Source organism: Bison bison, unplaced genomic scaffold (genome assembly GCF_000754665.1).
Source record: "Bison bison bison isolate TAMUID 2011002044 unplaced genomic scaffold, Bison_UMD1.0 scf7180017864304, whole genome shotgun sequence".
Classification (NCBI taxonomy): domain Eukaryota; kingdom Metazoa; phylum Chordata; class Mammalia; order Artiodactyla; family Bovidae; genus Bison; species Bison bison.
Genome location: NW_011494876.1, coordinates 2243150 through 2271083, shown reverse-complemented (window position 1 = coordinate 2271083; position 27934 = coordinate 2243150). Strand labels below are relative to the sequence as shown.

Genomic DNA, 27934 nt, shown 5'->3' with positions numbered 1-27934 from the left:
CAGCCAATAACAGACCATGTAGTACTATAGCATTTCCTATTGAAAAAAACCCACATGTGCGTGGACCTGGGCAGTTAATGTTTGTGTTATTCAAGGGTCAGCTGGACACTGCTGCATCCCTAGTGCCTAGAACAATGACTGGAAATTAGTAGATGTGCTATGAACAGTATTCGGGTAAATAATGAGTAGAACAGAAAGACAATATTTAATCTGTGCAGTGCTATAAAAATGTAAAGAATTAACAGATTCTATAGAGATTATGTCTGCCCATTCACTCATCCAACCGTTCACCTTTCTATCACTCTGGCTGTACTCATTTGCAGGCAAATGAAACCTCATCTTTGAATCCTACCAGTGTCTTCTCCTCCACAGTCCACCCTGAATCTACCCATGGTCAGCTCCTGTGCATTTTATTACCTTTATCACTTCAAAATTTTCCACCATTACAACGGTCACCATTCTAACCCAGATCCTGTTATCACTGGCTTACTTTGCAATAATTGCTTCCAAACTGTTCCTCTTGTCTCTGTAGTTGATCCTGTTGCAGAGACTTCTATTAATAGTTATTTGTGTCAAATCCATTTTGCTTCTAGGAACAGATTCCTCATTTAATTTAGTCTGGCAACACACCCTGAGAAATAACCCTAATTCTCTACTGCTTCTGCAGCTTAGATTCAAGAACAGGGCTCAATTCTGGCTGAGAAGATACAAGGGGAATTTGTTGGGTGATGTTTCTGGAAAACCCCTTTCAGAAAACGGAAAGCTGGGACTAGGCTACTTTTTACCATTCCCCTCACTCTTTTATTTTTGTTGCTTGGAATTTGGGAGTGATTGCTGGAGCTCTGGCAGCCACATGGAAATATGGAAGACTGAGGAAAGGAGATAAAGAAATGACATCTCTGATGATTTTGTGGAGCTACAATACCAGCCTTGAATTGCCTATCTTCAGGCTTCTCCTACATAATGGTGAAATATACTTTTTAATGTGTAAGCCATTGCAGTCAGGTCTCTGTAATTAGAAGCTGAACACAACTCCTAACTGATACAGAATCCATGCCTTCCACATTGTCAGCTTAGATACACTGATGCCCATTTGCAGTACTGCTACTTGCTACCACTGGTGCAGGGCTAAAGCATCTTCATACAACACAATCCCATGTGACAGGAGGCATGTCAACAGCCTCATTTTACAGATGAGGAAACTGGGGTTTAGGATCACATAGTCAGTACACATCAGACAAAAGACTGGAACCCAGGTCTCAGATGAAGCTGTGGGCTGACAAGAAACTATGAAACTATGGTGCAAGCCATGGGATCTGGAGATTTTATACATGTACATGTACATGTGCATGCAAACACACACACACACACACGTAATCTTGAGTGGAGATGTGTTGCTTTTGCCTGTCTTCATGCCATCTACCCTTTTCTGATAGCACAGCCTTTCTTTTCTGGGATAGCTGGTCTTTCAACTGAAGTTGTTGATCACCTGCCTCTAGGAGGGCACATAATCCCAGCCCTCTTGACAATGTCACTCGTTCAGAAGTGGCCATGCAACCCAATCAGAGCCAAAGTTCTTTCTGAGACTGTCACTTACTCACTGTATGTGAATGTGGGCCCATCTGCATCTCAAAGGCTCTGTCTGCTTTTTCAAAAAATGATGCTAAGTCTATTACCTGCTCGAGAACAAACTAAAACAATCTAGTAAAGGCTCCTGCATACAGGGATGTTCACTTACTATTAGCTGTTCTTTAGATCTCTTTGGAAAGCTCTCATTTTCCAGGAATCAGTCTCTAGAATAGAAATGTTGTTACATGAAAATTAACAATTAAGCCCCCAAATCTCACTTAAATTTTCTGTTCTGTTTGGTTACTTGTTTCCCCATTGCACAGACAAGAGGTTTCTTTGTTTGATTTTCAGAATAACCACTTCCACTAACTGATTTAAGTGGTGAAAAGACAAACCTTGAGACAGTCCTCATTCTTTATCTGTCTCCAGAATGGCAAATGCAATCAATGCGATTAAGAAAGCCTGCATTTCTTCTCAATATGGTAATCTTAAAAACTAGAAAAAATAAAACAAAACAAAACTAGAGGCATGTTCATCCCATCTTGAATCGTGTCCAGAAATCACGTGAAACACAAATGTTTGGATGTGGTCATGGTATTTATTCGCAGTATATTTTCACAATGTATTAATAAAGGAGAATAACACTTATTCATACATTGAATATAACTTCCTGGAGCACTCTGAAGTTTGTGTGGGTTTGGAGAATACTGACAGGTTTCTCCTAATCTCTTTGGCTCTTGAAGTGGGAAGGTTTCTCAAATCGAGTATCTGACGGGTGATGACTCTTCTTCCATCAGGCTGGAAGGGCAGAAAGACCATGGCTTTGGCAGTTCCATTTTGGAAAGAAGTAACAAACAGGACTTCCACAGATGAATGGATCCAAAGATAAGAAAGACTCAGGCATCTTGTACTCCATAGTTCATTTTATTCCTGAATGCCAATTACTGCAGCAGCCACGGACACTGACAGGGTTTAAAGTTCATGGCTCAAAGGGGCTAAGTCACCAGCCAAAGTTTTCATGCAAAAGGCAATCCTGATGACTAGGATTCCGGTTCTGGATTTCTCCAGGTGTGCTGGGGGGCTGAAGTTCACCGCCCCCCCCATGCATCCTCTGTCGCAATTGTTGACATAGACACCATTTCAGAGTATCTTGGCAAAACGCTGAGCGGCTCTCATTGGCTCAATGTCACTCTGTAATGAAGCTGCTTGAAGGACCCTCTCTTTAACCAGAGGGACGAAGGCACCATTAACTGAAGCAAAGTACTGATAAGAATAACAACAAGAACAAAGTCCCATTCTCTTCCCAAGAAGCCATGTTTAAAAACAAGGGTAAACAATTGGTCTTATTTTATTCAAGTGACTCTGTCCATTGAAAGTTGTCCTTCGGCTTCTCCCTTCTATTAAAAGTGTTTACAGTTCTGAGCCTGATTATCACTTAAATACACACAATATTAGCACCAAGGCAGCAATTTTTTTTTCCCAGAGATCACAAGAAACTGAATAGATACTTAACATAATTAATAGCTGGTGCAATCTGTGACATCACTAAATTACCAATTGGCTAATGACACATTCCTAGAAATGCCGACAATATCCTCATACAACTCTCGTAGCACCTTGATGGTAGCTAAGTTGTTTCTTATAAAAAATTACAATTAAAAAAAAGTAACATAAAACATTTACAGATAGAAAGTAAACAATAGTGTACCGTGATAATAAAGGATCACTTTTGTCATAGCACTACATATAATGTAGAGTACGTAAAATGCAGTGGTCTGACTGCAGGGGACGAAATAATGTGAAAGGCAGTCATAATAGAATCATTTTACGTACAAAAATATTACATCACAATAAATAATTTCAAACATAAATATTAAACTTTACATCATTAGGTTATTCCACATTTATATACACACACACATATATACATATGTATGTGTATATAAGTATATATATATGCATATGTACACACAGGCACACAAATGCTCACACACACACACACATACACACACACACACACAAATTTTAAGGTGGAGGTATTTCATCACTATCCTTCATCCATCCCATAATGGCTTCCTCTTCTGAGCACCTGAAAGCAAAGGAACCAACCAGGAAATGTAAATCTTCTGTCTCAAATGACATAAGTCAAGAACAGGTAAGCCAGAAATTTTTACATATAGAACTTAAATTAATGCTTGCTACAAGAAACTGGAAATTTCAAGGATATATAAGAATAAAATAAAAAGCCACCAGTCTGTGATTCCCCCAGCCTGAGATAATGTTCTTCATATACTGGTGTATTTCCTTCTAGTCCTTTGGTACAGACATGCAAATATTATGTGTATATGCTCATTCAAATGTTACTACTCATAAGATGTGTATAAAATACACTTTATTAGATATAAAATATACATAATACAAATCAAATGGAGATCTCCTGACTGCACCTTCCTTTATTCCATCTCCTCTTTTCTGATAACAAACTCTTTCTGGTCCTTTGGCAACCATCCCTCTTCCAAATGAAGCTGTCAGTCACCTGACTCTAGGTGGGTACATGATCCCAGTCTCCTGGATATTGTGACTGGTTCAGAAATGGCCATGTGACAAATCAGAGCTAGAGTTCTTGTGCAAAACAGATGTCAGAGGTAAGCATTTACTAAGGGCCATGAGATGTAAAGATGATGTAAACCTAGAACTGCCAGGGACCATGGTGTGGAGGAGATGATCTGCCCGAGAATGAAGTCACTCAAGAGGCAAGCATTGCTGGTGGATGGAGAAAGAAAGAGCCCCGATGACTCTGAGCCTCAGGATCCAACCACGCCTGGAGACAGACCTCTGCTTAGACATCTCAGTTACTTAAGACAGTAAGTTTGTTTTCATTTTCCTTTTTTTTCCCCTGTTGCTTCTTGCAGTGGAAGTATTTCTACCTTAAGTTCATCATTTTTAATATAGATGATTAAACACTGAAACTGATACACAAGTGTCAGCTACATACTCCTTTGCCAGGATCTTGAAGAGCCTAAAAAGGATAATGGGCTGCTGGAAGCTTGAGGGAAGATGTAGGAGGGTCGCCTGAGTTGGCTGAGCTCATCTCTTATACATGAAAGGCAATGAGATGAGAAAAGAGAGTGATCAGTTCACTTTTCTGCCCAGCAGAGGGAGCGCTTGCCAGCATAACGTAGTCACGACAAGGACTGTCAAACTTTTAACAGGGAAACTCCTGCGCATTTGTTAAAATGCAGATTTTGACTTTGAAGATTTGGAATGAGGCCAGAGATCCTGCATTTCTAATAAGCTCCCATGTGATACAGATCAGGCTAGTCCTTGGATCACATCGTGAGTTACAAGTGTGCAGAAGAATACATTAACTGAGAGCACTGGCTGTGGGTAGAACCCTCCTGGGTTCTGCCAAGGAAATCCATGGTGAACTTAAGCCAGCCGCTTAACTGTTGTGGATCTCAGCTTCCGTCTGTAGAATGGGGGTAACAGCCCCAGACTGTGGCTTCCCTGTGAGGATGCACAGAAATAATGCCTACCCAGCATGGTGCCTGACACATGGTCAGTGGTCAACGACTGTCATTAATATTACTCTCGTAATACCCTTGGCAGTATTTCTCAAAGGCTGATCTGTGAATCTTCTGCATTAGAATTTCCTGCATTAAAAATACAGATTCCTAGATCCACCTTCACTCAACGTTGCAGGACCTCTAGAGATGGAGCCCAGGGAGCAGCGTTTTTAATAAGCACTGCAGAGGAACCTGGTGCAGGATGTCTGGGGACCGCACATCCAAGGTGGAGAGCAGGTGGCCACAGGCGTGCGAGGACAGATGGGCAGGAGACACAAGGCTGAAAAGCACTGGGTCAGCTTCCCCTGTCTGGGGGCAAGTGACCCACCTACATTTGCTAGTCATTAGACTGCAGAAAGAATGAGAGCCAGAGGGCAAGAGAGAGAGTGTGAGAGAGAGGGACAGAGATACTTACCTTAACTATAAAACTCGAATCTCCAGGCCAGTGCCAGAGGACGGAGCACATTTTCCACAGTAACCACCGCACTTCCCAACAACCCGGGTACCATCCTGCAAAAAAAAGATGCATCATCTTAGTCCACCTGCTTGGCTATTATGGTTCCGAGGCTTGAACTGGCTTTGGTGGGACTCATTCCGGTATGTACAGCAGGTAGGACTTCTCAGCAGAAGTGGGGACCAACATCCTCTCCATGGTCTAAAGCAGGGGCTGAGAAGCGATGGCCTGCGTGTCCCGTGTTCGTACGGCCTGTATCTTCACAGAGTGCACTTCAGTCTTTTGGCCCTGGTGCTTTCCCACCCTCTTTGAAATATCCTTACCTGCACTTCTTCCACACAGACCATTCATGGAGACTAATCTTTAGTCCCTTCACACTCAGCATGGTCTCTCCTCAAACACACAGCTGAAGAGTCTCAGTAGAAATCTATCTACTCATCAAGAACCAAAGGAAACCACTCAAAAGAATTGCTTTGCTTTTAACCTGATTATTGACATAGCTACCAGTGTCAAGAAGAGCGTTTATATTTTTAAATGGTTGGGAAGCAGCAAACCGAGAATACTATTTCTTGATAGGTAGAAAACACATAAAATTCAAATTTCAGGGCCCGTCAATAAAGTTGTATCAGAATACAGCCATATCCATTCACTTTCCTCATGTCCTGGCTGCTTTCTTGTTACAACAGCAGGGTGAGTGGTTGATCTCACAGCCTCACACGGCTACTCCACACACAAGTCACAGTGATACACTGTAACCTGTTTTGAGTGCCATGCCTATTGCAGTATTATAACATTTTCTTTTTTTTTTTAAATAACCAGTGTATGTCAAAATAAGAAAAGACACAAAAAGTAGACTTTATTGTACTTTTAAGGTACAGTAGGATGGATTATTCTATTGTCACATTTACATGGCAAAGCACTGCATTCATCATGCAATGACACTGTGTACATGCGTGCTCAGTCATGTCCAACTCTTTGCAACCCCATGGACTGTAGCCCACCGGGCTCCTCTGTCCACAGGATTTTCCCAGCAAGAACACTGGAGTGGGTTGCCACTTCCTCCTCTAGGGGATCTTCCCAGCCCCAGGGATCAAACCTGTGCCCCCTGCGTCTCCTGCATTGCAGGTGGATTCTTTGCCACCGAGCCAACGGGGAAGCACACAACGACACGGAAGTTGTGCTAAAAGAAGACGCTATGCACCAATATCATCACACTTAGCATGTGCATGGTATTCCCAACTCCCAGGCAAGCAGTGCTCAGGAATTCAGAAAACTTAGACTATCTCATCATAGTGTAATTCTTCACAAAAATAAGAAATCAAAGTGAGTAAGGATAAAAGATGAAAAGATGTAAGCGTCCAAGTGGCGCGTTTGTTAGCGACATAAAGAAAACAGTCTACTAGATGGTGAGTTCATGAAACCTTGTTTAACTGGAACAGCAAAAGACATATGTCCAGAGAAAATCAATTTGTTGAACACTGTTATCCTTTTGGCAAGACCAGTTGCTCCAAAATTTAATGACATTTGGGAGCCACATCAATAAACAATTTAAAAACGAAGCAAATTGGAATGGTTTCCTGCGGTTTTTGATGAGAAAATAGATTTTACTGATACTCTTTCAGTTGTTTGAGGAAACCATGCTGAGTTGTGAAGGAACCAAATAATTAGTCTCTATGAACGCTCTGTGTGGAAGAAGTATGGGCGACAGTATGTCAAAGAGATAGAGAAAACACTAGTCAGAAAAACTGAAGAGGAATCTGCTAAGATGTGTTGACAACTAATAATGGTAAGATCCATGTGTGGAGAAGGAAAAGCTTTATTTGGACCGATTTACAAAGCTTGCGAAAATGTAAGATGTTTAAAGCCTGTGATTATTCACTGTGGAAAATACAAGACCCTATCCAGTGTCATCGAACCCATGGTGTTAATAATGAACTTCTTTTTCTATCATAGACTTAATCTTCATCAGTTTTGGGAATTTGGTTATCAGGACGAGAAGTTGAATACTCTGACTTATCCTAACATCCAGCAGTTGGATGACTTAGGAGTGGTAAAGTTTTATCATGAATTTTGAGCTCAGGGACAGGATAAATAATTTTCTGAATGAGAAGAACTGTTCTCAGTCACTGTCATTGAACACTTAATGGTTTTGGACATTATCTTTTGCTGCTGACTTGATAATGTTTCTTAATGAACTGAAGCTAAAATTACAAGGCAAAAACTGCACTTACAGGCTAAAGTTATACTGTGGTAAAGTCATTTCAATAACAACTAACATTGTTTGAATCATAAATCATGTTAAGGTGCTTTGTACACTTCCCAATCTGTCAAATGTTAAAAATGAGAAGCTTTATTGCTATTCCACATACATTTATAGTGGATATACTTTGTGAGTGTGAACTACAGTTTCAGCAGCACTTTTTGGACATGGATGTAAGTGCAAAGGAAATTTTCATATTTCAAAATCCATCTAATGAGGTAACTGAGGAGAGCTTCCATCTCACCTTCAAGTACAAGTGATTCATCTGTAATGTAATGATGTGCAGAAAGGCAAATACCAAGTGTAAAATCTAACGGAATTCCGCCAATAGCTGCCAAGGCATGAAAATGCTCAATTAAAGTGATGTGGTTGTAGACGAGACTAGTGTTTGGCAATACCTATCTCTGAAAATAGACATTCATAAAGATGAAGTGCAGAACATCTCATTTCAGATCAGCATTAACAAATAAACACTTCGAAGCAATTTTGGTAATAGAGAACACTGATTAAATAAAATGTTATCCTTTCTCAATATTTCATTCATTTCCTTGGTAGATTCTGGATAACAAAAATTTACACTCAATTATTATTCTGCTTTGAATTTAATCATTAAATTTTTTGTGTAAATTTGTTTTCATTCTTGTCGTATAAATATATATGTAATATCCATGATTTTCACCTCCTGGATGGCAAAATCTAAAATATTTACTATCTGGTCCTTTACAGAAAAGGTTTGCTGAACCCTGGTCTCTAGCCTTGTATAGTCCTACCTGTCTGGATTTGTCTTGCTCTGTTCTTGTCCTCTGCATTTCTTTGGGTTGCTCCTCTAACATGCCTCTTAACACAGGGCCTTTGCACGTGAGGCTCCTCTAGCTGGAACTCTCTGCCCTTTCCCTCTCTGTGTGAACTGGACTCTGTGTGCATTTACCAGCTTTTGTCTGGTAAATTCTTCAGAACTCAGCCCAGAAGCCACTTCCTCTGAGAAATCGTTCTGACCAAGTTAGCAGCTGCACAGCACCCTATAAAATGGGGTAGTTCTCTCTTTATGTCTGTCTTCCTCCGCTGGAATGTAAGCCCCATGATGGCAAGGCCAGTGCCTTGTTAGAATACTAGGGTCCCCAGAACCTAGCAGGGGTCTAAACACACATTTGTTGAATGAATCCAGGAAGGCTGAACAAGTACGCTCTTCTCTGTGAGCTACAGTTCAAATGGCCCTGTGACTCAGCCCCCTTAATCCTTCCCCATGCTATGAAAAACCCCTTATGTAACTGCGGCATCATATCCCAGTTTGTAAATTACCATGTCATATGAGCCACCCTCCACCCCTGACTCCTGTACAAGGTTTGGCATCTAAGATGTTTTTCTCCACTGGGACTAATGCTGGTGTGAATCTTACATGTGTGCACATTTCAGAATCTCTTTGGGCCATATTTGATTCATATGGCCCAATATGGAAGTCTTTTGAAAACAATGGATAATCTCATTAAAAAAAGAAAAATAGCTGAAAAAGTTTTGAAGAAATTTTGAAGAAAAAAAAATGCATAAGTTTCACTCTTTTAAAAATTTGCATGCTTTTGATTATGAGTGAGATTAACTTGGAGGGCTTCCCTGATGGCTCAGTGGTAAAGAATGGGCCTGTAACGCAGGGGATGCGGGCTGGATCCCTTAGTCAGGAAGATCCTCCAGAGGAGGAAGTGGCAACGCACTCCAGTATTCTTTCCTGAAAAATCCCAAGGCCAGAGGAGCCTGGCGGGCTACTGTCCAAGGAGTCACAAAGAGTCAAACGTGACTGAGTGACTGAGCATGCATGCACAACAATAAGTTGGAAGACTGAGTTCTATCACCCCAGTGGATCTTGGTTTTAGGGGCCCATGTTAGTTCTGGAGCTAGTCTGACATCATCAACTAGATCTGATGCCAGATCAACTGGCTCTCTAGCCAGGAACTTTTCCCCTAGGCTGAAGTATATAGGTCTGGTGGCCTTAAGGATGCTGACATAGTAGAAATGCCTTCTGTCTCATTAAAGCTTTTTTTTTTTTCACCCAAACTCTTCCTTCCCCAGCAGCAAAGATCAGATTGCCTCAGACTTGCATCATATCTTTAAATAACCTTTTTAAACCTCAGTTTTCTGGTGTATCTGTAAAATGGGGATAATACGTCTCCCCTCATAGGTTTGCTGCAAATGAAAGAAAGCATAAAAATGCCCAGAATAGCACTTGGCCTAATGTACGTGCTCAATTATTAGTGATCATTGTCATAATAGTGCTTTTTAATGTGTGAATTTCCATCACGGCCTGTTCTCATGGAGATAAGGAATAGTCTGGGTAATTATAAAATCGCTGATACTCACTCTGCAATGTTCATGTTACTTCATTAACTAGGACTCTATTAATGTCATTTAAGTAAAGGTTGAAATAACACTTATTTCTAGTACAGAATAAAACATATATGTACTGAGAAAATAAATAGCATAAACATGACTGTCATGGAAACAGTAACTATTTCAGAGAAAAAGGTATGTTTTCCAGCACTTTTGAAGTACCCACTCTCATACAATGAAACATTAACTGTAAATCATTTTTATTTCTCCATTAAAGCAGGTCCTTTAAAATTCTCTTTTCAACAAATATTTTGTTAGCAGAGTTTGAGCTATTACATATAATTAAAATGAGCGACTCTGTGTTCCATTAAGAACAGTTTATAGTTCATACTTCTCACTCTTTTCTCTGATTTCTTCAGTCAATATGACCAAGGGAGGTTGATTCACGTAATTTAGGAAAGCCAGCACATCTTTGATTAAAGTGTGCTTATTTACATTTCTTTGGAACTGCTGGGAGTGAAACTGCCCGTTAAAAAAAAAACAGTATTTGTTTTTTTCCCAAATAAAGTCCTAATCACACATACACAAATGTACACACACACAATGTATAAATATCTAACTTCTATGGGATCATACAGAATAAAATGTACACATATATAAAAGGTAGTTTCACTCCACTTGTCTGTAGTAAATGTATGATTTTTATACTTGGTGGATAATTGAATTTTCACAAATGAATTGTGGGTTAGGACGCAGCTTATAGTAGATAAAAAAGAACTGATTCTTTGCTTGCTACACACACATACATTTCTCTCATGCTACTTAAACTCCATTGATTGTAAATGAACTGAAAGATTAAAAAAAAAAAAATAGGAACTGAGTCCATCTCCCATACAGTAATACAACTTTAATTTTTAATTTCAAAGTAATTCTTGGATTTAGAGTCCTTTCCTCAGAAAAACAGTGATGGTTAGGCCTCAGGGCCAGGCACCCAGCCTTCAGAAACACAGGCTCCCAGCTCCTCTCAGACCCTGTCCCATCCCCTAGGAACACAAAGCAGCACAGAGACCCAAGGACACCCCTCCCACCCTGCTTACAGGAACCTGCCTTCACTGTGCCTGGCTCTGAGGACCATTCTGGAACCTCCTCCAGGACAGAAGGCGAGATAGTAGCTCTGAGAATGGGCATCTTTTGGGGTAGGGGGAGTGCTGGCAGGGGGGACTCTCCCGGATGGGGGCTGAGGATCTTCTCACATCCTGAGTGCGCTCATGAGTTGGGGAAGCACAGAATGTCACTGGCGAAGGAGCTTAGAATGCCAACCTTTTCTCTCCAATCTTACAGGTGGGCCAAGTTCCCCCCTTTCTGTCTGGCTGCCCCTCACCCACAGAGCAGAAACTTGGTACAGTCAAAGCATTCGTCTAGAAGCCCATGCCTGGACCCAGGAGGTGCCCCATATGCCTCAGTCCTGGGTGAGGAAGGGCCCGTGTGGACAAAATCCACATGGTGTGGTGGGTACCAGCCAGGTCCAGGCTCAACCTCTGCTCAGGCTGCAATCCCATCCTCCCATCACAAGCAAGCTTTCATCTTTCACCACCGTGACCAATTCTGCAACCTTATGGCAAGCCTTAGGCCTATGAAAATGTGATAAAATTAACAGCCAACACTTACTGTGCCCCTGCTGCCTGTCCAGTGACATGCAAACAGCTTTCTCTCCCTATTTCATTTTTGCTCCACAAGAACCCAACTGGGTAAGACCACCATGATACCCATTTTATAGATGAAGAAACTGAGGCCCCTGAGAAGTTAAATAACTTGCCACGATGGCAGAGCTGGTAAAAGCATGTCAGGTGATCTGACTTAAGGGCCTGGAGGCTTAGCCACTATACTCTGCGGCTTCTGTGGGCTTTGATTTCAGTGCTCTCCCAAGAATTCAATGAGTAACCTGGAGGAATGGGACTGAATGCATGTAAACTGTCCAGTAAACAGAGGCGCTTTCAGTAACAAAGGTTATTTCAATAACAAAAATCCTTATCAGTTAAAAAAAAAAAAGAATTCTTCCCACTACACATATACGGGCAGCCAGTAATGAACCTGATACAGACTTCTTTTTACCAGGTCTGTTCCTGTTGGTGAGACCGTGTACCCATCCTACAAGTGGTTCTGGTAATTCAGTTTTACCCTGAATGACTGGAGCTTTCCTTTAGTTTTTCTTGGGGAAAAAACAGTTTATCACCAAGCAGGTTTAGAAAATGGAGGATTCCATTGTGTTTTTCCTTCTGGTGCTCCCGGCAGAAAAGTGAAAGAAAGTGAAGCGTGAAGATGAGAGGACTGAATCAAAGCAAGGCTGTTTGGAGTCGATCAGGACTGGCCAGGATCTGTGCAAAATACAGCAGACCAGCTTCAGCCCCTCAGAAGCAAGACAGTGGTAAGGCAAGGTGGGAGTAGGATGTGACACAGCTTTTCAAAGTGTGTTGTGTGGAACAATGGTAATTTGGGGAAATTAAGGTCTGATTTTGAAGAGAAGGCTCTGTGACTGGTTTAACTTAGGTCAGTGGTTTTCAAAACGTGGTCCCAGACCAGGGCATCAGCATCACCTGGGAAATTGTTGGGAATGTACATTTCAGGCCCCTCCCCAGGCTGGCTGTGTTTTAGCAAGTCCTGGCCCAAGTTTGAGAACCACTGATTTAGGGAAATGCTGGGTTCAATAGAACCACACAGGTTTCCTTCCTGTACACTTTATTCCAACCTCCAATACATGCATGGTTAGTTACTGTGACTCTTACAGAAGGAAATAAAATATACAATTTTCCCGCAAGTGTCTTAGGCTGTGGAAGCCTATTTTCATGGAGCATCCCTAGAGGATGCTGCTCTGTGGACCACACAGCAGGTCAGGCACACAAAACCTCGTTTCTGGGGGCTGCTAGGAGCTACAGATTGCTTAGTTCTGGCTCATGGGGATTAATAAGGAGTGCTCGACAGACCCTTGAGACTAATTTTGAGCTGTCTCTCTGAGCTGTCATGGAACACCAAGATTAAAAAAAAAAATTTCTGACAGGCAATTGTGAAACCAATTCCCTTCAGCACAGGCGGAACCTCCCTGGAAGGCTAGGGGAACAATCAGCCCATCTCCGCAGGGCAGTGATCACTGTCGCCACGAGGTGGCGCCCCAGGCTGCAATTACTTTTAGGTTCTGGATGAACACTGCAGTGACACTAACAAAATTGAAACTAAGGTTTCAACACTGTTTACATATATGGTTTTCTACATAATCATGGCTTAAGTATGACCACGTTTGAGGCAATGCATTTTTTTTTGTCTCTCTTGGTCACTGCAACATAATATATAGTAGAACATAAGAACATAATTTCTAGGCCCACTGTAAAGCACAGCAAGTGTGCTCTCAGTTCTCTTTATTTCTTTCAGTACAAGCAAAAAAATTAATGATTAAATTATAAGCAATCAATATAGCCATTTAGATAAATCAGAATTGAAGGAGTTAATTGACTTTCAAAGAGAAAAGTTATTATTTTTTTTTTTTTTCCTCAAAGACACAAATTTAACCCTTGAAGCTAAAAAAACCTCTGAAATAGTTCTGGAACATTATAATTGATGTTTCTTCTCTTCCTGGGTGGAAGCAGGCTGATTGAGCTGTTTCTTTATATTCGGATTTTGATAGGGTTTAGGAAATGGCAACCCACTCCAGTGTTCTTGCCTGGAGAATCCTAGGGACGGTGGGCTATGAGGTCTATGGGGTCTCACAGAGTTGGACACGACTGAAGCGACTTAGCAGCAGCAAATAAAAACACCGGATGCTTAATCAGATGTGAATTTCAGATAAACACATTCTTTTAAAAGAAAGAGTATGTCCCATACAATGTTTTAGACATGCTTATAGTAAAAAAAAAAAAAAAAAAAATTAAAAAATCTTCCTTATTTGAAATTCAAATTTAACTGGGCATCCTGCATTTTGTTGGCAACCTCACCTTGGAGTAATACCCCACTTTCTAGTCCTCTTCTTCTCTCTCAATTTCTTACTTTTCTGAGGAGACCCTGAGACAGAGGTCACAGCTGTGGCAGGACTGTGGCCACAGGCCATACATTGTAAGTTTCCCATTTGCCTGTGGGTCAGCTCCTGCCCCTCGTCCTCATCCTCGGAACTTCTTGGCTGGAAAGGGCAGCGCTTCCTGCCCCACCTTAGACATTAGACACCCCTGGGGAATTTCAAATTCTGCCCCTGTCACAGATTCCCTGAGTGAATCTGGATGGGGTCCAGGTACGTGCATCTTAAACTTTCCCAAGTGACTCTAACATACCCCCAGGCTGAGCAACATACGCAGACCACAGCGGATTCAGAGTGTCCCTCTGAGAGCTTGCTCAGCTGTCGGTCTTGCTCAGAAGCTCTGGGGCCCCAGAATCTTCATTGTCAACAAGCTCCCAGGTAATTCAGGTGCTCTGGGGTGATCCCACTGTGAACAGCTAGATTTTAGAGCAAGAACTGACTTGTAGAGCCTGTGAGTTTTTCTCTCATTCTCCAGAAACCCTCCTGATGAATGACTCCTTTTTCCAGCCCTTTTTGTATTATTTCATTTCTTCTGAAACAGACATCACTGTCCCTAAGCTCGCATAGGTTAATTGCATGTTGGTTAATTAATTGCAAGATATCTGAGCCACACACGCCCTTAGAGGCTGCTGAGTGCTTTTGGCTTTCTGGTTAGGCATCCTTCTAATTGCTCCCACGGTACTCCGGTTCACATCTCTGGGAAGAATTCATCAGAAGGGTAAGCAAGACTCTGCTCCACTCACCTGTCCACGCGTCAACCTTCCATTTATGTCCTCAATTTTCTTCCTGACACTTCGTAAAATGGTTTGAGGAAGTTCCTTTAGCATCATAGCCTCAGAGGGAGGGAAAGAGGAGGAGAAAACAGAACTCATCCTCCAAGCCATGGGGACCCTTACCGGGGACTTCTTGATGTCAGAGACGGCATAATTCCCTTGGGAGATCCATCTGGCAGATTCAGTTAGAGACAAACCGGTTCCGTAAAGGTTGATGCTAAAACGACCCTGGAATAAATGGCCAGTGAACAAGATTTTTAGTCCACGTGACATCCTGAGCAAAGGTCCCACACAATAAAAAGGTAACCTGGAGAAAGATATTAATTCATTATGATAGCTAACTAATGACTGAGGGTTCTTTGTAGTGGTGGTGGTGGGGGGCGGTTCTGAACGAGGCACTTTACATGCATCATCTCATCCATCCTTGCAAGAGCAATCTGAAGGGGATTTTCTTCACAGATGGGGACAGGGAGGCCTGGCGAAGGTGATTAACTTCTCCAGGAGACACTAAAAGCCCAACTCACATTTTCCTAACTTCAAAGTCCTCACTCTCAACCACTGCTATTCTGTGTCCCTAACACAGCAACCCTGATGTTGCTCACAATTATCAGATTCCTACAGGAACAAAATGCCACAGTGTAATTTTTTTAACAAGATCTCGCTGCCAAAGCTTCCTGGGCTTCAGCTCCCCACCGCGCTGAGCACGCCGAGTCCTAAGCACAGCGGGGCGAGACTTCAAAGGAGCGGCGCGTTCTCAGGATTAGCCTGCAGAGGGCGCGCGCGGCCTGCGCTGGACCAAGGTAGGGACCAGCCAAGCTTCCAGGCCCAGGGAACCCACACCTCCCAGCTGCGCTGTGGGATTCCTTTCCAAGCGTGGCCTCGGGTGTTTCCATTTTTATTTCCAAGGAGACAGGGCAGCAGAGAGCCTTTCTTGCCTTCTCCATCTGTCTCTGTGTATTTCTCTCTTGCAAAAATGACTCCACAAAGGCATCTTAAATAGATTCATGAGCAGTTTGGGAGTAAAAAGTATGCTTTCTGCAAGAACTGCAGACAGTGGGTGAAAGCTTCCTCTCTGAGTCTTAGGACACAGTTTTTTGTCAAAATGGTCTTAAATACATCAGAGTAGTGAGGTGGAGGCTCACACCTAACCAGACCTATGTGTAAAGCCGGCTTTTTCATGTGCACAGATGATTTACCCTGCAGGAACCTCAGTTTGTCCATCTGTAAAATGGAAGGTAATAGTAAGAGTGCCTTCCTCAGAGTAGTATAGTGATGACTAAATGAAATTAGCTGAGGGCTGTATGGCTGGTCCCTAACAGATGTTCAAAAATATTGGTATTAGTCCTGCATTTTCTTATTGTTTTGTAAGTGCTAGTTTTCTCTCTCTATTATAGCAGTAAGCTTATTGAGGGGTGGGACTTGGCATTGCTTTGCCTATTTATATCAGTTATGGTTTGTAACATATGACGAGGCACTTGATATAGTCTTGCTGTGCTTAGTCGCTTAGTCGTGTCCGACTCTTTGCAGCCCCATGGACTGCAGCCTGCCAGGCTCCTCTGTCCATGGAATTTTCCAGGCAAGAATGCTGGAGTGGGTTGCCATTCCCTTCTCCAGGGGATCTTCCTGACCCAGGAAACGAAGTCAGGCCTCCCATATTGCAGGCAGATTCTTTACCAGCTGAGCCTTCGGAAAACCCTGATATAGTCTTAATAAATATCAATATTACTTCCTAGCTCTTCCATGAAGACTTCCAGGATCAGGTGTAACTTGGAGGTTTCCTCTCCATGTTGGTTCCATAAATGCTAAACAGTTTATGAACTCTTTAGGGGCCTTAAATCCTACGTCTGTACACTGGGAACAAAGAGCGTTCCTATTCACAGAGGTGAAGGGAGGATTTAGTGCAGTCTAAATCAGTGGATTCCATCAGAGGACATTTTTGCCCCCATGGGAAATCTGGCAACCTCAGGAGACATTTTTGGTTGCCATGTCACAGCTGGTGGGTGTGTGAACCACCAGCAGCTGATGCAGAGAGACCAGAGTTATTACTACATATCCTACAAGGCACAGCCTAGTCCCCAACAACAGAGAATTATCCAGCCCAAAACATCAGTCGTGCTGTGGTCAGGGGGAGGAATTTATCCTAGAATCCTGACTCTTCTGCCTTTAGTGCGATCTCAGGCAAATGGGTTACCCTTCCTGAGGCCATCTGTAAATGGGTAATAAGACAGAATGCAGAAGATATGACACACCTAGCCCATTACCTGGCAGAGAGTAGGTGATGCTTTAAAATATTTTTTGAACTGGTTTTATGACAGTACTATGCAGATGTTAGTGGCTGTCATGTTGAGTGACTTCAATACCCAGGTATCTGTGATTGTGGTCACACCGGATGCTCAAAACCCTCCTTGCCGAGCCTCCTTAGACATTGGCTTCTGGATGCTGCATTCGCCCACCTGGCCAATTCTTACTTTCCTAACCTCCCTCCCCTGCAGAGGGCATCCACACTGATCACAATGCCCAGCCCTCACTATTGCCAAGGATACCCTCTTCTTTTCTTCCTTATCCTGTTTCCCATGAAGACTACCTGACAAGCCTACATCTCAGAAGACAGACGTGATATGCTTTGACGTCAAAGTCCTTAGAAGGAGCAAGTTCCTAGCCCCAGGATGTGTCAGGCTGATCCCCGGGTTCAGTGTCTGAGCACGTAGCTGAGCGGATTACATGCTGGCTAGATCTGCCCTTTCAGAGCAGGTGATAAACAAGTTTTTGTTCTTATTCTCTCTCTGGCCTATTCAGGGTCAGGGATTTGCATTTTTAGCCAGCATCCTAGTTGATAATTAGCACTCTGAAAGTTGCCTGTCATCAGTGGAGCGTAGATCTACTGTCCTTTCCAGCTCCAGTTCTCTGTCCCCATAGGCCTTATCTTCAGGGTTCTAAAGGGCATGACAGTTTTAGCTACTATCTCCTGTTGCTGATTTAAGAGTAAAGGTGATTAAGGCATGCATACACTAGATATTCCAGAAAGGTCAGCAAAAGATGTAGCTTTGACAAAGGGAGGCTTTTGTTCTCTGCTGGACAAGGGTGTATGCTGTACAAGTCTTGTCTGAAAACAGGACCAGCCAGACACGTCTGCTTTCATGGGTCTGGACTCAGATGCACTGGCATCAAATCTGGCCTCTACAGAGCACCAGCGTGGGTTTGGATAAATCACCTGACCTCTCCACACCTCTCAGCTGCCTCATCTGGAAAAAGGGCGCATTCTCACAGAACGCTGCGGATGATTACATGCTACCCTGATTTAGAAATGCTGAGCACAGTGGCTCACGTGTAGTGAACACTCAGCAGACACTCATAACACCAGCAGTAAGAATAACGCCACACGCACTGTGATCAGGATAACAACATGCACTCTGGCTGCGAGGGCTCTTGGGGAACCCACCCTTAATGATACATAGATCCTTAAAGCAACAGCAGTGGATGAGGAGGAAAAAGAAGCAGACTGTCAAACACAGCATCGCTCTGCTTTGATATCTCTGCAGTCACAGATCAGAGGACAAGCAGGACTCCAGAGTAGTTTGCACAGTCCTGCTTTCTACAGGCATTTCCCTGGAAAAGTGATTTGAAAAACTCCCGCCTTTCATCAGCATAGTTGGTGCTCAATAAACTTCTAAGGAATTTAATTCTAAAAGTATCTGACACGATTTAAAGAATGGACTGGAAAGAATACAAGTTAGCCTCATACTGGCTTCACTTTTCTCACTTAGTAACTGCATTAGTGTCAGGATTTAGCAAATCAATCAGTTCCTTTGTCTCTGAGTTATTAAAATAATCAAATGCAAATTACCTCTCATTTACTTAAGTTTCACCAAAGATGCACATATCGAAACAAGAAAATCCTGAGGCATTTGAAAAGGGCAGGGACAGCCAATCTATAAGCTGTTAAATGCAACCCAAACGAATGGGGTGTTTGAAGTCATCAAGTGCTCTAAAGAAACCGCACTTCAAAAGTTTTTCAATTCCTGGGTAATGGAGAAAAGGCCCCTTTTAACATTCTGTCCTTTGTTTATTTTCTTTCTCCCCTGAGAGCTTCCTTTTCACTGCTCTAAAATGTTTAGCAATACTTTCTAAAGCTTGGGGCTGAGAAAACACGTCGTTAAAAGAAAATTCAGATGTGTTTGTCTTTGGATGGTCTCTGGTTGTGTGTAAATGCATCCTGGGGAGGCAGTGGCTGGCACTCTGAGCATCTCCCAATCCCAATTCCTAGAACCTGTGAAGGCTCACAGCAACACAAAGATTTCCAACATGGAGTTTGACAACAGCTTTATAAAGACCTCATGTAAACCAGCGGAAAAAACGGGCCAGGATCTTCTGTCCAGAATCACCTAATTCATTACGTGTGTCCTGTCCTCTCCTTGCAGAAGCCTCTGGCAAAGACTGATACCTACTTGGCAAAGTGAGCCAAGGATGATTATAACAGCCTGTTACAAAAGGCAAGTCAAATGAACAAGCCACACCTCTAAGGAGGCAAAAACCTGCACAACTGTCGAATGGGTAAGACGGCCACTGAGCAGCTCTGCTGGAGACAGAATCCAGGAGACAGCTTTGCACTTCTTGGTCCAGACACTGCACACTTATGCAGTGGAAACTGGACTGACAGGTTTTCTGTGTCATGCAATATTCAGAATTTTTAACGTCTGACAGCAGAGTGTTGGCATCTGCTTGTACTGCCTTTTGAGAAACAACCGTGTCCATCTCTCCCTAATTCTCCTATTTGTGATAGGACACTGACGACCTGAAACCAGTCAGGGAGAAAACGGACACCCCAGAAAGGGGCAAATGCTACAAACCACTGCTTCCCCCTGCCTCCATCCCTTGGAGAGCCAATCATTAAACATTTACCAACATCATCATTTGTTTAACCAAAGCTTGCCATCTGATATCTGATTTGTTTCTAAGTTTTTACCATGATCACTGATGCATTCTGCTGAATGCAGAAGTCTGGCTCGTGGCCGTGACCACTTCCTTAGGAAGCACCCCTAGGAGCTGAGAGGCTGGAGCATCTGTGAGGCCTGGATACAGGTGGCCAAACTGCCTTGCAGCTAGAGCTGCCATTATGATTACATCTGCAGAAACAGATGCAGCCCAGGGTGGGGGCAGGGTGGCCAGGGAGGGGTGTGGGTCCCTGGGGGCGGTGGGTTGGTGTCCCTGGCACGTACCTGTGGGCACTTGGCGGCACTGTAGCAGTCCCCAGCAGTGGCAAAGGGGACGGGATGTCCTTCATTGGTCCTGGCAAATTGTAAGTCAGTGGCTGTGGGGTTTTGGACAAAGGATTGAAGGGAGGGGAAAGGTGAGAGCAGGAGAAAGAGTTTGGACAGGATATTAACAAGGAGACAGAAGGGAAGAAGAAGAGTTAGAGAAGTCACAAGAGGGTATGGGAAATTAAAAAAAACAATCCAAAATATGATTAGTGAGCAAATGGATCCAGATGTACACTTGCTCTGCTCCCCACTCCCCCAGTCACTGTATTTGTGGTTCCGAGAGCTTCCTTCCCTGGGTTTTACCAGCACTGTCTGTCTCCTCACAGTATGGAAGCCAAAAAAAGGGGTTTCAGATGACTCTGGACTCGATTCCTATACAAATAACTGTGTGAATCACCTCGCTTAAATGCAGTGTAATTGGATGATTGTGAACCTCCTGTAGACGGCAGCCGCCTTGGAGGCTGCAGGACTGGGGAAATCAGCCAACCAAGCATTTCCAGCTACTTAGCAGTTCCTCCCCGAGGCTCAGCTGTCCTCCTGTGGCCCAGGCAGCCTAGTTGCCAAAATGTGGAGCAATTAGAACCCACATCTTGAAAATATTAATGGCAGTTTCTCAAGTTTGGGGCTAACTTGTAGTTTTTAAAAAAGCCAATAAAAACAATGCTCATGTTTTTAACCCTCGTGTAGGTCCTGAGAACAGCTGGGAGAATGGGGAAGGCAGCTTGGGAGGAGACAGACTGAGAATCCTGCAAAATCTGGTGGGGACTGGAGACCGGAGGCAGCTTTTTAAACCTTTCTGCTTTGTCTTTTGGGAATAGCAAGAGAAGGCCTCAATCTTTTCTGCAGTTTTGTGGGAGGGAAATCTGAGTCCCCCATCCTGCCTTTTCCAGCTTCAGCACCAGGAAGCTCTGGGTCTCAGCTGGGGCAGTATTTAAGTGGGAAACTGCAGACTCTGCCCTTAGCCCTCATCAGTCTGGCTGAAGGCAATTAAAAATATCTTGGTACAAATCAAGTGTAATCTACCTCCAAAGGAAAGCAAGGCAAGATTACAGGAACAATGTTAATGAAAAAAACTTAATTATTCATTATTTCTGTTTTCCCTCCATTCGAGGGAACAGGTTGGGATATTTGAGCTGTCTTTAACCACTCCTATGATTAATGTCCCTAACAAAAATGCAGTGTCGGCCAGAGTATGAAATCAGCCCACAGGCAGGCTAGTTTAAAAAATAGGTAATTCTGTCCTCCATTTTTCTTCTGTAAATCGGCCATCAGAGCAAATTAGTTTTATGCTCGTGTGTGTGTGTGTGTCCGCACGTGTGCATGTGTGTGCGCATGTGCCCGTGTGTATACACTGCTGGTGGGAACCCGGGGTGGGGTGAATGCTGCTACATAAATTTCGTAGCTTCAGAGTCTGCATCTGCTCCCTTAAAACTTCGTCCTTCAGAATTTCTGCTCCCACGCTTGCTCTGCCTAACTCAATACTTGGCTCACTCCCACTTGGCCTTAAGGTCTCAACTACGATGTCATGTTTTGGGAGACACTGCCCTGACTTCCCCACTATGATGGCACCCCTTTAATGTGCCTCTGTCTCCTCTGTTCATTTGTCACTAATCTGATGGAGCACTGCCCACTGCTCAGCCCTTTCCAGGCACTGGGGGGACCACAGTGATCAAAGGTGGAGCAAACCCCACCTTCAGGCAGCTTAGACCAGGGTTGTCATCCCTGGATCGTAAGTTCATTTTCGTACCCTCTGGGCCTCAGCCCAACCCCTGAGCAGGATGTGTCAGGGCCTGAATGGAAAGACCCACGGACACACGCCCCAGAATGTGCTATGGGACTTACTGATGATCTGCATGGTGGTCAGATCTATTCTGACCTTCTGGAAGCTGGAGAACCCAGCTGCTGTGTAGTCCTTCCGACACTGACAGTCATCACGTCGGCTCCCATTGTAGGGGCATTCGGTTGGGTTGTGCAACCTATAAGACAGAGAGAAGGTTCTGGTGAGGATGGGGAGGCGTTTCTAGGGACCTCCAGGTGGTCCGGGCTCTTCTGAGTTTGGAGCTCTCCTACCTGTGCCCGTAAACCTCAGAGAAATTCTCAGAGTCGCCGTGGACCAGTGTCATGTACTCCTTGGGGTGGTCAGAGTGCATCCCTGCACAGAAGACCTGAAAGACAGACCAGACAAAACCTGCCAGGGAGGCTCGGAAATGGGACCGAGACAGCCAGGGCTGCTGGCTCTGAAAGCAGTGCAGGGATAATGACTGAGCTCGGACGAGTACCTTCAGGAGCTTTCCTGTGACGATCAGGAAGTATTCCCCATCTTCACCGGCACCCTTCAGCCTTTTCACTTCCTTGCAGTTCTGGGGCAACTCGCCTAGAATACACAGATCCATGAGCATGAGCTGTGAGTCTGCAGTGGCTGCCAACGGGACTGGTTACATCATTCATGTGCACATTGGTCAGTGTGGGAGCCAATGTCTCAAAAATAAATTCTCTATTCCAGAAAAGGGCAGGCAAGCGCATCAACAACAAGACCTGCTCTTCAAGATCCAGAAAGGTGGCTTTGGTTTGCTGACTTACAGTTATAGATATTGTGGCAGGTTTTTCTTTCTTCTGGCTTCAGGTCAGCAGGGCATAAGTGGCTGGGCTGGTCATCGTTGGTGAGACACTGCACAGACCTATGCATCACTCCCACGCCACAAGACACGGAGCACTGTAAGCAGAGCAGGGTCAGTGATGGGTCTGTGGAACCTGGGGGACTGGGCTTCCCGAAGCATGGAGCTCAGAGCTTAGAGGTTTGCTGCTGAAAACAAATACCCAATACTTGGACAGCACTTCCTATGGGCCAGTCTTTGTGCTGAGTTCTATACATACATGCCTGTACATATGTACTTATGTACCTACATAGGTATTCAAGCATATGAGAAGTTAATAATTTTCTCATCTAAGCCTTGCAATCACCCTATGAGATAGTACTGCTGCTGCTGCTAAGTCGCTTCAGTCGTGTCCGACTCTGTACGACCCCGTAGACGGCAGCCCACCAGGCTCCCCCGTCCCTGGGATTCTCCAGGCAAGAACACTGGAATGGGTTACCATTTCCCTCTCCAATGCATGGAAGTAAAAAGTGAAAGTGAAGTCGCTCAGTTAAGCATCCAACTCTTGGTGACCCCATGGACTGCAGCCTACCAGGCTCCTCCATTCATGGGATTTTATTCTATTTTTACAGAGGGAAAATTGGGGCTCAAATGTGAGGAAATTTGTTTAAGGTCATGGTGGATCCAAGATTGAAACCTTAACGACTTTCAACTGGTCCCAAACTTCTGCCTGATCATCACTTCACATCAGTGAAAGTCTCATAGTCAGCAGCCAGGAGGCTGGGGCAATTTTCTATGGCAGTTTCAATTTCAAATATTCTTACCTGTTGTAATCCTAACTCAACCAAGAATTCCTGATCCAGAGGGACAAATAGGCTTCTTAGCAACAGAAGCTACAACAGTGAACACTTCTATAACCTTTATTAGGGGAAAGACAAGAATTCTGGGTGCTTTTTAATTTTAAATTGTGGTCAAACATGTGGAACTTAAAAAGGTGTCATTATAACCCAAGTGGTTTTTATGCATGAATATTCATTTCATCTTCATAACCCATTCTGCAGGGGAAGAAACAGACATGAACTTTTGGCACCTTGTCCAAAGATCAAACAAGTCAATCCTAAAGAAATCAGTCCTGAATATTCACTGGAAGGACTGATGCTGAAGCTGAAGCTCTAATACTTTGGCCACCTGATGCAAAGAACCGACTCATTGAAGAAGACCCCGATGCTGGGAAAGATCAAAGGCAGGAGGAGATGGGGACGACAGAGGATGAGATAGTTGGATTGCACCACTGACTCAATGGACTGAATTTGAGCAAGCTCTGAGAGATGGTGAAGGTCAGGGAAGCCTGGCATGCTGCAGTCCACGGGGTTGTAAAGAGTCAGACAAAACTGAGTGACTGAACCACCACCACCAAGGCTGTTCAACTGGGAAGTGGCAGAACCAAGAATCAGATGGAGGCTGTATGGCTTCAGGGCTAGCCATCCCCACCCCCCGGCCCCTGCTTTAAGCACCAGACCCAACAATCAGAGAAGCTTTCTTTCCCTATCAGCGCATTTCACGATGCTAACTTCTGTTTCTCTCCCAGGGCTCTCCTGGGAGGCAGTCACTTAGGACAGCTCAGGTAAGGTATGTTTGAGTCAGGATCTGAGATCCAGCAGCTTGCCACCATGACCACCCAGTTGGCTACTTACACTCCCCCAGTTGCCCACTCTCCAGGTGGCCGACACAGGGCACTCTCGCAGGAAGCAGGGCTGGACACTGGGCGGCTGCATGCCTGGGCAGTTGATGGTGGTTTGGTAGCTGTACTCGTAATTCTCCTTCCCGGTGTAAATCTCGCTACAGGAGACCAGCCTTTGTTTGTAGCCCTTTCCACAGGTCACTGAGCACTGGGAAGAGGCGGGTAGAGAACAGAGGTTGGAGCAGGGCCTGGGGGCAGCCACAATAGGCCCCTGACCTCCACATCGAATGCTGACCCTGGGACAACGGCGTGGAGAGCTCTCTTTATTAGCTTCTTACGCACTACAAGCAGCAGCCCACAGCACTCAGGGGATGTGCAAGCCCTACAGGAGCCTTCCAGGATCCATGCTGCTACTGCATATGCGCCCCCAAACAGTCCTCCATCGGGGGCACCTCAAGCCCCTGCTCTGGATTTTCAAGGTGAGAAGCAGGTGGGGGAGGCGCTCCGGCTGTCTCTGGGTCCACTTACAGCATTCACAGCTCTACAAGGGTGGACAAATCACACTTTTCTGAACCTACCATGACTGCGTCAGAGAAGTGACCCGGTGAGATGCAGAGAGAGCTGGAGATGCCCTCTGTGTAAAATCCAGGCTCTTTGCCGAAAGAGGACTGTGGGACAATATCCTTCCCTACTCGATGGTCTGCTGGCCCATCTGCCCTCTGCTCAACCCCTCCTGTCTCCTGTCTCCCTGGCTATGTATTGGGTTGGCCAAAAAGTTCGTTCAGGTTTGTAGTCCAAACAAACTTTTTTGGCCAATCCAGTATCTTGACTTAAACATTACCTTTCTGCTTCTCTTTCACTCTCTCTCTAAATCATGCAGTCATTTACGCCTTTTTCCATAATTATATGGCACTTAAAAATACCCAGACAATCCAGAAAAGGAGAAAAAAGAAGTTTTTCACAGGTGTCCCAGCTCCCTTCGGTGATGGGACATCTAATTGGTTATTGGTAAGATTTCTAGATTGTGTTCAACTTCCTCAGCTACATAATTTATATAATATACTATTTTAAAAAGAGAACAGAAATCAACCAACAAATTTAGTTTTGATGATACTTTTAGGAAAAGTCATCAAATAATTGGCCACTCGCTGTAAAAAAGTTACACAAAATTAGGGTTTCAGGATTCCCAAGGTCAAAGAAGGGGCCAGATGAACCCTGGAAATTGTATGCAGCATGCGGTGTGTTTTGCTTTTCTCGGGGTGAGGGATCATAGCTTCTTGGCTCAGTCGTAAAGAATCTGCCTGCCAATGCAGGACATGTAGGTTTGATCCCTGGTCAGGGAAAATCCTATGGAGTAGAGAATGGCAACCCATTCCAGTATTCTCTGCCTGGAAAATCCAATCGATGGACAGAGGAGCCTTACAGGCTACAGTCCATGGGGTTGCAAAGAGTCGGACACAACTTAGCTACTAAACAACGACAACAACCATAGCTTCCATCAGTTCTCACTTGCTATTAAAACCAGTGTCTCTTTTTCCTGCTGTCTCCTGAGTTATCACATTAAGCCACATGGCTGGCTGCTCCTGTAGCATTTCCAGGGGGAAGGCTCCCCTTGACAGGGTTTCAGACAGAGGAGGGAGCCAGCCCAGCCACAGGCACGCAGAACATCCTCGCGCCTTCCCTTCCAGCTGGCTTGAGACTTGGAAACACTCTGTTATCCACTTCTTCCTTCTTTGGCTGCTGCTGTTCAAATGCCCAAAGATGCAGTTGATACCGGGCCAGCAGAGTGCAGGGCTCGTCTGAGGTATGTCATGCATGGGCAGATGGCTTACAAATGGCGTCCGTCCAAGCTGTGGGTATTTTAGAGTACCTAAAATGCACGCCTTGACCTCAGTCTGCATTAAAGGCTGAACGTCTGAGATGGCAGGTGCTAAGACCCTTCTCCCCTACCAAACAGGAGCAATAGGAATCCCCGTTTATGTGGGGAATGAGCTGGGAGGTAGTCTTTTATAGCAATGGAAGGGAGCTCCACAAACAGTCAAGTTCTATCCAGAGGCCTCCACAGCTCTGAAAAGAATACACACCCTTCAGTAGCTGTTAAGAGCATCCTGAAAATGTTGAGTGCCTCTGGCTTCCTTTATCCTTTGCACACCAGAGTTCTGATGTGTAAGAGGCTCTCATCTCTGGGGGTTGGAGAGAGGAATAAGGTGGGGAACATCCTACGATTGACTCTGAAAGATCACCTCTGCTAACACAGGACCCACATTTCTGCATGGCCTTCACTGGAGGGGAAGAGAACCTGTTCCTTTTATACACCATGTGCTAGTTTGTCACAGTCCCCACCATTTCTTATTGCCTCCCTCATGCTAAGATATTTTCTTTTTTTTTTGGCTGTGCCCTGCAGCATGGGGGATCTTAGTTCCCCGACGAGGGATCAAACTCATACCTGTTGCATTGTACAGAGTCTTAACCACGGGACTGCCAGGAAAGTCCCCTAAGATATTTTCTTATACTTAACCTTCTTCAGGCACCTAGAGCCATCCTCTAAGAATTCCTTCCTAATGATAATAACAGGACATCAGGGTGACTCACATGATTTTAGAGTTGAGGGGAGCTTGGACACCGTCTCATGCACCTCTCCGTTTGCATATGTAGGACTCCAGCCCAGAAGGCTGAGGGACTTGTCTGAGGGCTTCCAGTTCTCAGGGAAAGAACCAACAGGTGGATGTGCATCTCCCCCATTCTTGCCCTCATCAGTCTGCCACCCCTAGGCCATCGCTGCCTGAAGGCGGTTCCAGAACCCCCAAGACCATACCTCTGACCATTCTCCTGTGATCCAGACATACTCGCAGGGCTGCAGACTACAGCTCTCGCGGTCCACAGGCCGTGAGCTCATGCCACAGTGCACGCCGTGAACCTCACCACCTCTGTCCTCATCCACACATACCACCTTCCGGTACCTGGAGCCTTCACCACAAGTCTTGGTGCACTGTTACAGACAGACAAAACAGGTGGTGATGTGGAAGAATAACAGATGATTTCTCAGGTCTTGTTATTGTGATAATTTATTTTCCTTTCTATATACTCTTTAAGATTGGGAGATAGCTGAGTGTATTATCAGAGAACTCGTTATTTTACCCTCGTAACTTAACAATGTAACTGAAAAGAACACACGTGACTCCATATGGGGTCTAATCCTTTGGCTCTAACTCTTGTGCCCTGTTGCCTGTACTTAGGAGAAGGCAATGGCACCCCACTCCAGTACTCTTGCCTGGAAAATCCCATGGATGGAGGAGCCTGGTAGGCTGCAGTCCATGGGGTCGCTAAGGGTCGGACACGACTGAGCGACTTCACTTTCACTTTTCACTTTCATGCATTGAAGAAGGAAATGGCAGCCCAC

At 44.4% G+C, this 27934-nt stretch overlaps 1 protein-coding gene across 3 annotated transcripts in view; it reads right to left on the bottom strand.

Moving 5' to 3' along the window:
• Positions 1-2147: 2147 nt before the first annotated feature.
• Positions 2148-27934, bottom strand: part of ADAMTS9 (ADAM metallopeptidase with thrombospondin type 1 motif, 9) — a 163607-nt gene continuing 137820 nt past the window's right edge. For all 3 annotated transcript variants that reach the window (XM_010851525.1, XM_010851526.1, XM_010851527.1), the window contains 10 exons: positions 27350-27523; positions 24548-24742; positions 22840-22972; positions 22539-22633; positions 22330-22424; positions 22102-22235; positions 20218-20309; positions 15125-15229; positions 5551-5645; positions 2148-3658 (listed from right to left, as the gene is read on the bottom strand). In XM_010851525.1, the coding sequence (XP_010849827.1) occupies positions 5556-5645; positions 15125-15229; positions 20218-20309; positions 22102-22235; positions 22330-22424; positions 22539-22633; positions 22840-22972; positions 24548-24742; positions 27350-27523 (1113 nt within the window). In that variant the 3' untranslated portion in view covers positions 2148-3658; positions 5551-5555. The remainder of the gene's footprint in view (positions 3659-5550; positions 5646-15124; positions 15230-20217; positions 20310-22101; positions 22236-22329; positions 22425-22538; positions 22634-22839; positions 22973-24547; positions 24743-27349; positions 27524-27934) is intronic.